This window comes from Harpegnathos saltator, unplaced genomic scaffold, assembly GCF_003227715.2.
Source record: "Harpegnathos saltator strain DR-91 unplaced genomic scaffold, Hsal_v8.6 scaffold50, whole genome shotgun sequence".
In the NCBI taxonomy this organism is placed as follows: domain Eukaryota; kingdom Metazoa; phylum Arthropoda; class Insecta; order Hymenoptera; family Formicidae; genus Harpegnathos; species Harpegnathos saltator.
In genome coordinates, this window is record NW_020230316.1 from 696,121 (window position 1) to 707,059 (window position 10,939).

General features: G+C 53.0%; 1 protein-coding gene across 1 annotated transcript; it reads left to right on the forward strand.

Annotated features, from left to right (window-relative positions):
- Positions 1 to 2,818: 2,818 nt before the first annotated feature.
- LOC105190291 (uncharacterized) lies at positions 2,819 to 4,675 on the forward strand. Its single transcript, XM_011152992.1, has one exon. It carries the CDS (start codon positions 2,819 to 2,821, stop codon positions 4,673 to 4,675), a length of 1,857 nt encoding a protein of 618 aa, XP_011151294.1.
- The last annotated feature ends 6,264 nt before the right edge of the window (positions 4,676 to 10,939 follow it).

Here is a 10,939-nt window from a genome sequence, read left to right on the forward strand (position 1 = left end):
GAACAAAACGGTACATATTTGCTTCAATAAAGTTCCTCTTAGTGTAAGTTCCTCTTTGTGTAAAATATTGCGCTCTTAATTTATTTCAAAAATTTGAAACGAACTTTCCGAACAACCTAATAATTTGTACACCCAATAATTCTATGAAAAATATTGTGCATTCTTTTCTCTTTACCTCTCTTCTCTTCCCTGTAATTTTCTAGTTCGAGGTAACAAATCCCATCGTAAACATTTCGAGTTCGAGGGGCCGTCACAGGTAAAAATATTCGGGTAGATATAGACCGGAGGTATCGTCTTTCACTAATCGTTAAGTAGTTTTTGTCTTCGAAATTATCGTCGCCTGCTCGAACATGCTCGCACAAGCTCACGCAACTTAAGAGCAAGGGTTTCAGAGGTTCGAGTTTCATAGGACATAGAATTTTCCAAGATTTTTCTCGTGTGTCATCGATACTCTCTGTATCTGTATACAGAGAGTATACAATGTAACTAGTTTCCATCAGGGTATAACAGTAGTGTAGCTTATAAGATGCTTGACTCAAGAGACAGCGGTCCCAGATTTGAATCCCCGGCAGGGTCTACAAGATTCTTTCCAGAACTTCTCGCATGTGGCACTAACTATGTAACGGTTCCGCTAATGCGCGTGCCTTTCTTTTCCGTTCGCTGCGTGTTCCGTCTCCTGAACACCGCACGCGCGTCTCCCAGTTCGAGTGATCGGCCTCTCTAATAGTTTCCGATCGCTCGCCACCGATTTCAGTCGGCCGATTTCAGTCGGCCGACGTGCGACGGTGTGGGTAACGAAGCAGAATGAGCGGGAAGAATTCGTTCTCAGGTCTGTTTGCCAGGTAACGGTCCCGAGCCCCTTTCGTGGCCCGTTTATTTAACCAATATGTAATTAAAAACCAATATGTATAGCAGAAAATAAAATAAAGAGAAAACGTGTGCAAAGAAAATACAAAGCAAAGGAAAAAAAATTACAATGGTGACATTCGCAGGCGCTACGATAATACCACGTATGTAAATATGAAACCGGAATTTTTGTATAGAAAATACACGTTTATTGTATGAAAATGATAAAAAATATTTTATTCAAAGTATTGCCCATCGCTAGCATTTTTCCCACCTGTCTGACAATTTGTGGATGCCACGGCAAAAAAACTTGCTCTTTTGAGGCAAACCAGTCATCGAGCCATTTCGTACATTTTCGTAAGAAGTGAAGCGCTGCCCAGCAAGTGCATGTCCCATCGATGCAAATAAGTAATAATCGGACAGAGCCAAGTCTGGTGAGTGAGTAAGCCGCATGCGAAAGTATTTCCCAACTAAACGCCTCAATCGTTTCCTTGACCAGTTTTGCTGTGTGTGTTGGTACATTATCATGAAGCAAAATCACTTTATGTTGCCTTCTTCGATATTCTGGTTGTTTTTCACACAAAGCTTGATTCAAATCGATCATTTGTTGTCGGTAGCGTTCAGTATGAACGGTTTCGCCAGGTTTTAGCAGCTTATCCTCTCCGTGGGTGCCACCTTGATGTGGTGGGGAGGCTTGAAGGTCCCAATGATGTACAGAGCTGTGCCGGCGGGGGTCTCGGCCCCTGGCAGGTTCTACCATGCCGGAGTGGTCTGTACGGAGGGACTAGACCAAGAGCACCCGACCGGGCTGAGTGACCAGCCTGGTCCTTGACCAATATGGTCACAGAGCGGGTGGGAGGAGATCACCATCCCTGAAGGCATTGCACGCCGGTGTTCCGGCAGCCGACAGGAATGGCCTCTTCTGCACTCGCTCTAGGAAGGGGACCTCTCTCTCCGAGGCATTGCACGGTATTCCGGCAGTCAAAGAGAGAGAACCCTTTCCTCCCACCTCGATCGGACCGTTATGGTTAGATCGGGGTGGAGGGACGCACCCGCATCCAGGGCTCCACCCCATGGGGATCCTCCCCCCATGGTGCCTGAGATGCGGAGGGGTACTCCGGGCCGCTCGGACGTTTCCGAGGTCGGGGTCGGGGTGCCCTATCGTGTCCTAAGAGATCTCACCCTCCAAGACATTGCACGCCGGTGCTCCGGCAGCCGAAGAGGGGAGGACTTCTCTCCCTCATTCGTCCCAGCCACGGCTAGGCGAATGGAGGATCCCACACCAGGGTCTGCACACCATGGGACTATTCCCATGGTACCCGAGGGGTGGAGAGGTGTCCTGGGCCGCTCGGACTTATTCCGAGGTCGGGGTCGAGACACCTTCATGCGCTATCTAGAGGACTCATCCCCGGAGGCATTGCACGCTGGTGCTCCGGCAGCCAAAGGGAATGATCCTCTCCCTCATCTGTCCTGGCCACGGTCAGGCGGAGAGAGGTACCCACACCCGGGTCTGCACACCGTGAGGGTTTGGAACCCCTCACGGTACCTGGGGGGTGGAGGGGTGCTCCGGGCCGCTCGGACGTATTCCGAGGCGGGGCCGGAGCCCCTGTGTGCTGTGCCCGAGGGAATGCGATCGCATCACCCTAAAGCGGACCCTCGGGCGGCGCGAGCACGCTGGCTACCATGGGGGAGGCGTTCCCGGTGGGGTGCGACACCGGTGAACTACCTCCTTCCATGGGGCCCCCCGCGTGGCGGCGCTCTGCACGGTGCCCACATTATCGGTGTGGGACCCCCGAAAGCGGTCTGGCCACCAGAAATGGTGGTTAGGGGCGGGAGGCCTATGCCGACGATGGTATATTCCGTCGGCTCGTGTCATATGGTGCTCCTCTGGGGGAACTCGGAGGCTCCCCCTTTCCGGGGGGATGCGGGCATGCCCGGGCACCGGAGCCGTGTAGAGGGGTTACAAACCACAATGACTGACTTTAATTCTCACAACGACTCATTAGATATGGAACAAAAGACGACGACCCTGGCTACATCCATGGACACGAGCGGAATGGCAACATCTGATCGCCATCGACGAAGGGCAACAACAGAAGTTGCTGTAAATAGCCAACCTGGCAGAAACCAGGTGGCAAAGAGAGGAGGACTTAGAAGTGCTAAGTCCAGAAATGCCGCAAGGGCGAAGAAGACCGATGAAGGAAGGTCTAGATCGCCAATAGATCCTGATGAGTCGACGTCCGACGAAAGCTCAGGAGATGAGTGGACGGGCGATAACAAAAAACCTGTGGGAGGGAAGTGGGATATCCCTAAGAAAGAAAATGGGGAGACAGACGAAGAAGAATTCTTCAAAAAGGCCACAAGAGGAAGAGGGAGAACAGAAACAACGGGAGAATACAGGAAGAAGAAAGAATTTATGGCAAGAAATCAAGTCCTCCTGGAAAAAGCGAAGGAAGAGAAACTCTTGAAAGGCCTTGAGAACCCGGTCGATGAATTCCAAACATGCTCAGCAAACAGGAAATATAAGGCTGAGGTGAAAAGGATAATGGAGGAAATGGAGGAGACCTCTTTCAGGGATATCTCAGCCTCAGTTATGGAGGCATCAATGAAGGTCTTGGGTTTCTCAGTGAAATCCAAGAATTTAAAAGGGACGTACGTCAAGGTCCTTCGAGACGCCGCGGCGGCCATAACCGTGGACACCAACCTGATGGCCAACTACATGGCTAAGGACAAAAGCGGAGAGAACCTTGATGTAATAGAGGAACTCAAAACAGAGAATCTCAACCTAAAGGCATCATTGAATGATATGAAGAAGGAATTGGAGGAAGTCAGGGAACTGTTGCGGAGTATAAAGGAGGCGCCGTCGCAGTTGGCGGTGTCCTCCTCGCCTCCGAAACAGCATGGAAACGCAGGAGGGAGTATAAAGAGGGCACCACAGCTACTTGCGGGTGCCCCCTCGCCTCCCGCCTGCGTGGAAACACAGGAGGAAAGAATGGAATGGGCAAAAGGAAGAATAAGCCCACCACTGGTGGATATGTCAGAGGAAGAGGAAGCACCTATCGGAGTGATAGAGATCCAGAAAGAATTGATTCCGAAAGGGAAGATACACCCCGTGGGGAAAGGACAAAATGATGTCAGGGTCGCAGGGAAACGAAATGTTGGCCCCAAGATAAGGGAGAACGTCCCATTTAACAACAAAGTGAGGATGGAAAGGACGGAGGAAATTGGGAAAAAGGAAGAGGAAGGATTGAAAGGAAAGATCACCAATATGGTATTGAAAGTTCTGAACGAATGGACAGTACAAAGGACTGGTGAAAAGAAGAAGGAAGGGAAAAAGGAGAGACAAAGAGGAACTCCCAATCAAGGGGCAGGAAGGAATGGCAATAAAGGAGATAGCAACAATACGGGAAGGGAAAGGGGAACCCCCGTAGCATCTCAAAGAACGAAGAACCTGATGCCGGAGAACAAAGTAGGAACATCCACACCTGAGAACGAGGTTCCATGGACCAAGGTACTGGGAAGAAAAGAAAAAAAGGAAGACAAAAAGGACCAAAAAAGGCAGGAGACGGAAAGGATTGTAAAGGAAGGAAATAAGGGAATGAAGGAAAGGAAGCAAGCAAAGCGAAAAGTTCCTAACACTGCAGCTGCCACAATAACAGCGGACAAGAGCCGATACAAGGAACTGCTCGCTGAAGCTAAAAGTAAAATCGACCTGACAAACATCGGGATCGAAAAAATGAGGACCAGGATTGGCGCGACTGGAGCGCTAGTCCTGGAGATCCCAGGGGAAGAAAGAGGGAGGCAAGCTGACATTCTGGCAGACAAATAAAGAGAGGTCCTAACTGACAGGGCAAAGGTAAGCAGACCCCAAAAAATGGGAGAGCTTCGCTTGAGAGGACTGGAGATCTCGACCTCTGAAAGGGAAGTTGCGGAAGGAGTAGCGAGAATAGGGGGATGCGAGACCAGTGATGTCAAAACTGGAAAAATAAGGATAGCTCAAAATGGATATAGGACAATATGGATCCAATGTCCATTGCTAGCGGCCAAGAAGATTGCAGGGAAGGAAACAATTATAATAGGATGGACGCAAGTAAAAGCGGAGATGCTGCAGGACAGACCCCTACAGTGCTTCAAGTGCCTCGAAAGGGGGTACACACAACAAAATTGCACAAATAATGTTGACCGCAGGCAAAATTGCTATAGGTGTGGCGAACCCGGGCACCTGGTTCGAGATTGCGAGGCAAAAGCCAGGTGTCAAATATGCACAGAGGCAGGAGTCCAATCGGACCATAGGATGGGGGGAGCATCTTGTCGTCCCCCCAAAAGGAAGGGGAATACCCAAAGAAGGGCGGTAGAAGGGGGTACGGTACTCGCACCAGCACCGCAAGACTCTCCCGCCATTACCGAGGGGAAAGAAGGGGGAAATGAAGAGGAAGGGGAGAAGCAGTTGGAGGAGAGTGGGGATCGGGAATCACAACCCACACAACCTCCGCAACCCTCCCTTCTCCCTCAGAGAATAAGGACCATCCCTCCACCTCCAGATCCGTTGGAGACAGAAAATATGGAAGTAGATGGAAAATGAGGGGAAAAACGCCCTCACCCGGTAGAAGGCGAAGGCAGTGACGAAGGAGACCTACCAGGAGGGAAGGTGATAATTAGCCCAGTTGACAAAAATGTCAACTAGGCTCTTACAAGGAAACCTGCACCGCGCCCGCCAAGCTCAACCCTTGTTTGAGCATACTATGGCGGAGCGCGGTGCAGGACTAGGTATAGCGGCAGAGCTCTACCGTGTCCCCAGAAACCACCCAAAATGGTTTGGGGACGACTTGGGCTCTGTCGCTATAGTATGGAGAGCGAGCGACCCCCCCGCAACCTTTGTGGGTTGTGGAAGGGGATATGTCGTGACCAAGTGGGGGGTGATCACCGTGGTCGGGGTATACCTCCCCCCAACAAAGAGCCTGGACCTAATTGGGTATAGGTCCAGGCTCCAAGAAATGGGAGATGCCATTCAAAGACATCTCCCAGGTCCTGTTATCGTGGCCGGAGACTTCAACGCGAAATCAGAACTATGGGGTTCCCGGCGCGATGACAGGCGGGGGGGAGGTAACTGTGGATTGGGCTGCGGGCCTAGGTCTGCATATCCTCAATGAAGGGAATAAACCCACATTTGTAGGGTCGCGGGGGAGTCAATAATTGACTTATCATGGGCAACCCCCGCGGCCCTGAGGAGAGTGCGGACCTGGAGGGTGGCGGACGAATTAGAAGCTCTATCGGATCATTTCTTGATAGAGATGGAGCTGTCCGTCACCCCCAATGGCCTGCGGCCTGACCAAAAGAAGGAACCCCGACCTGGTAGATGGTCATTGGCCCAGCTCGACAGGGAGAATCTGGAAATCTCCCTGGAGGGCTCCACCTGGCCACGACGGAGAGAAGGGCAGGACCTTGACTCTGAGGTCATGGAGGTAATATGGAGGTGTATACTCGCACTAGCGTGCGATGCCTCCATCCCTAGAGTCAAGTCCTGCCCAAAACGGACCGCCTGGTGGTGGACCGAACATATAGCTGCGCTGAGGTGCAGGTCGGTCCCCCTCAGACGGGAGTTTAGAAGGGCGCGGAACAGGGAAAAGCGAAATCAAAATCAAAAGACCCTGAGGCCACTCTGACCGCCCGGAAGGAGTTCAACAAGGCAGCGATAGAGTTTAGAGAAGCCATAGGGGCGGCCAGAGGAAGAGGGTGGGATGATCTCTTCCTCTCATTAGATGCGGATCCGTGGGAGCGTCCATATAGAATAGTAATGCAAAAGCTGAGACCATGGACGCCCCCTCTGACGGTGACGCTTGACTCCCGGTTCCTGGAACGGGTGATGGGGACTCTCTTCCCGAAGAGAGAAAATAACCCCATCATCCCGTACAGTTTCCCATCCCCCGAACACCAAGGGGAGGTACCGCGGGTCACAGAGGAGGAGGTGGCCGGGGCTGTCAAGAAGGTCAAGAGCCGGAAAGCTCCAGGACCGGATGGCATCCCCGGCCGCGTACTCACCCTGGCCTCAGGGTATATGAATGGGAAGTTCGCAGACCTGTTCACGCGCGCCTTCAAGGAGAGAAGGTTCCCCCCAGTCTGGGGGAGGGCCAATGTGGTCCTCCTCCAAAAAGAGAGCAAACCGGAGGACTCCCCCTCCGCGTACCGGCCCATATGCCTCCTGGATGAGGCGGGCAAGCTCTTTGAGCGAGTTATAGCTGCCCGCCTCCAGAGGCATATGTCCCAGGAAGGTCCTGATCTTAGCGACGGCCAATATGGCTTCCGAGAAGGAAGGTCAACCATAGATGCAATTCTGCATCTCAGGTCCCTCTCGGAGGCCATCGTGACGGAGGGCAGGGTGGCGGTTGCTATACCGCTCGATATAGCGAACGCGTTTAACACCCTGCCCTGGGGTAGGGTGGTGGAGGCAATGCGGAACCATTTCCGCTTCCCACCCTACCTCACGGCCGTTGTTGAGGACTACTTCCGGGGTCGGCGTCTGACTTGGATGGACGCCGATGACGCGGTGCGCGAGAGGGGAATGAGTTGCGTGGTTCCACAGGGCTCGGTACTGGGCCCGCTACTGTGGAACCTCGGTTATAACTCAGTCCTCCGAACAGTCCTCGCCCCCGGCTGCAGCATTATATGCTATGCAGATGATACGCTCATCTTAGCCTACGACTGGGGGGGATGCTGTACACACGGCAAACCTGGCGGTGGCAGGAGTCGTGCGCTCCATCCGCAGCCTGGGCTTGGTGGTGGCTGAAAGAAAAACTGAAGCTATTTTCTTTCGCCCCAAGAGATGGAAGCCGCCCCAGGCCCAGGTGAGGATAGGGACAGTCAGGGTCCCGTTAGAAGCCCAGATGAAGTATCTGGGCCTCATATTGGACGGCACCTGGTGTTTCAGAGAACACTTCAACAGGCTGGTCCCCCGCCTAAGGGTAATATCTGCCAGGCTGGGCTGACTTATGCCCAACGTCGGGGGGCCAGACGGGAAGGCTCGTCGCCTCCACGCAGGAGTCCTAAATTCGGTGGCGCTCTACGGAGCACCGGTATGGGCGGAAACCCTGGCCGCCAGTCGCCCTATGCGCGCGCAAATGCGCAAAGTACAGAGGGTGCTGGCGGTCAGGGTGGCTAGATGCTACCGCACTGTATCTCGCGTGGCGGCGACGGTTCTGGCGAGCATGCCCTCCCTGGAGCTTATGGCCCTGTCGTATAGACACATACGGCGGGAAGCGTGAGCTCCTAAGAACGGGGCTGGAGAGCTGTTCGCCAGGGCCGTGAGAAACATGAAGCACCAGGCTCGACAGGTCTTCCTCCAGAGATGGGTAAGATTACTGGCTAATGCCAGGTACGGGAGGAGGACTGTCGAGGCCGTCCGGCCCTTCCTACCGGAGTGGGTAGGGAGGGCCCACGGGACTCTGACGTTCAGAATGGCACAGGTGCTCACCGGGCATGGCTGCTTTGGTGAGTACCTGTGCCGTATAGGAAAAGAGCGCACGACGTCCTGCCACCATTGCGGACACGATCATGATTCCGCGCAACATACGCTCCAGGACTGTCCCGCCTGGGGCGTTGAGCGCGGAGTCATGATCCGGGTAGTTGGTCGAGACCTGTCACTCCCGACCATAATCGAGAAGATTCTCGAAAGCGAGAAAAAATGGGATGCATTCTCCTCCTTCTGCGAATCGATCATGACGCAGAAGGAGGAGGCAGAAGAGCGGCGAAGAAGGGCAGAAGGAAAGGGGAGGAAAAGGAGAAGGCGGGAGAGACACCGCCTATGGAGAGGGGGGAAGAGCAGAAGCAGGGAGGGGTTGCATCCTCGTCAGATGAGGATGCACTAAGGAGGATGATGGGTCCACCACCGCCTCCACCCCCTCCCCTTCCTGCTCCCCCTCCATCGCAAATGGGAAGGGCCCCAAGGCGAAAAGATGCCTCATACAGAGCAAGTACAAGAAGAAGAGCTGCGGGAGGAGGAAGGGGAAATGCAACAACAACAGCGGTTGCATCGGCCCCCAACCTCCTCCACAGTAGCTCCGACAGACGAAAGGAGTGCGAGGAGACCGGGACTCAGGCCCCGACTCCCCAACCGCGCTCCTCCGGCTTCCAGAGTGGGAGTCGGATGACAGCAAGGGGGAACAGGAGGATGCCAGTAAGGTTCTTCTTACTGGAGATAACACCTCTCTCCCCCCTTATTAAAAGGTCCAAAATAAAGGATATGAAGGAAGGGGGGGTCATTAGGACCCTCCCTCTCATTCCTCTGCGGAGGTGGGAGTGCCCAGCGGCTAGGGGACCTTTTCCCCCCGTAACCGCCGGGCAGGAGGATGGGGCACCGGGCGGGGACTCCCGGTGCCCCAACCAGCCCTCCAACGTAGGGCGGCCGGCTGAGAAGGTGGATCAGCCGTCCGCACAACATGTATTAGCGGCGCCTCGTCTGGTCAGGAACGGTGGTTGAAGCGGGCTTCGGCCGGCTTCCCCCTTCCTGATCGAAGAGACGAGGCATGAGGGGCGGGAAAGGGGAGCGGTGGTCGAAGCGAGCCCTCGGGCTTCCCCCCTCCCCTGGGGAGCGGTGGTCGAAGCGAACCTTTGGGTTAGCTTCCCCCCTCCCCCACCCTACCCCTCAGGGACAGAAGTAAGCCTGGACTCGGGGCCTCGATAAGCAATCACGTGGCTCCGGGGTCCCGAAGCCAGTCCCTTCGCAGCGCCACCTGGGGAGGTTTTAGCTGGTAGGAGTCCGGCATAACCCTGACCCTTCCTCGAGGGTCAGGGTATCCATGATGGATTTCCTCCTCGTAAAAAAAAAAAAAAAAAAGGTTTTAGCAGCTCATAATAGTGCTGCGCCCGTGTCTTTGGGGAACATGTTATCCCCACGCTCCTGGGAGTGGACTGCAAAGGAATCGAGTAGAGATTGTTTGACAGCTGTTGTTGTCAAGGAGATTGTTAAATAAATAAAGTAAAGAAGAAGAGATGAGAGAAAGTCGCTCTAGTCTTGTCAAGACGAACGGACGAATTAAAATAAAGCTTCTTTCGTTTTGTTAATTCCGTGTTATTTTTCTCGCGCAAGGGCGCAGCAATAGATCACATCCTTCTGATCCCACCAAATAGCGCACTATCTTCCGTCCATAGCGATTTGGCCTTGCAGTCGATGTCGATGGTTCGCCTGGAGTGACCTATGATCTTTTACGCTTAGGATTCTCAAAGTATATTCACTTTTCATCGCCAGTCACAATTCGATGAAGAAATGACTTTCTTTTGTATCTGGCGAGCAGCATTTCGCAAGTGGTTTTTCAGTTTTCCTGCTGTCTTTCATTCAGTTCATGTGGAACCCATTTTCCTATCTTCTGGATCTTTCCCATGGCTTTCAAACGTATGGAGACGGCTCCTCGTGTCACATTTAATTGTTCCGCGAGTTGTTGCGTTTGAGCGTCATCCTCATCCAATAATGCTTGTAATTCGCTGTCTTCAAACTTTTTCGGTGGTCTACCATATTCTTCGTTTCTCACGTCAAAATCGCCAGGTTGGAATTTCTTAAATCACTCGAAGCACTGTGATTTACCCACAGCATGCTCACCGTAAGCTTCGACAAGCATTCGATGCGATTCTGTAGCAGTTTTCTTCAAATGGTAACAGAAAATCAATGCTGTCCGCAAATCGTAACTTCCAGGCATAAAATTCGACATGTTCAACACTATTACATACTATGCTGTTGTATGAAACTTATATTGTTGTGAGTTGAAAATCTTTGTCAGATGTCAACAAATGGAAATGGCGCCTATGACGCGGTTTGACGGTAACTACTATGGGGACTTTGAGTTCCCCAAGGCGCACGCATCCGTTTTCCGTGCGGCGCTATAGAGCGCGCGCAAGTCTCACTCGTGCGGGGAAAAAGAGCAACGGTAGTAGTAACCGTTGAAAGCGCTCACAGAGCACATTGAACACAGTCGCTAGTTCTTAGCTTCGATTGTTTTGTCTGTTTCTCGTGTGATACTGCGATTCCGACGCGCAGACGCGTGTGTACGAGAGGAAGCAGGCAGGTGCATCGGCCCCTGTCTGTCTACACATATACAAGTCCCGC

Coding starts and splice junctions, on each gene's coding strand:
- LOC105190291 (XM_011152992.1), top strand. CDS start 2,819: ATGACTGACTTTAATTCTCACAACGACTCATTAGATATGGAACAAAAG.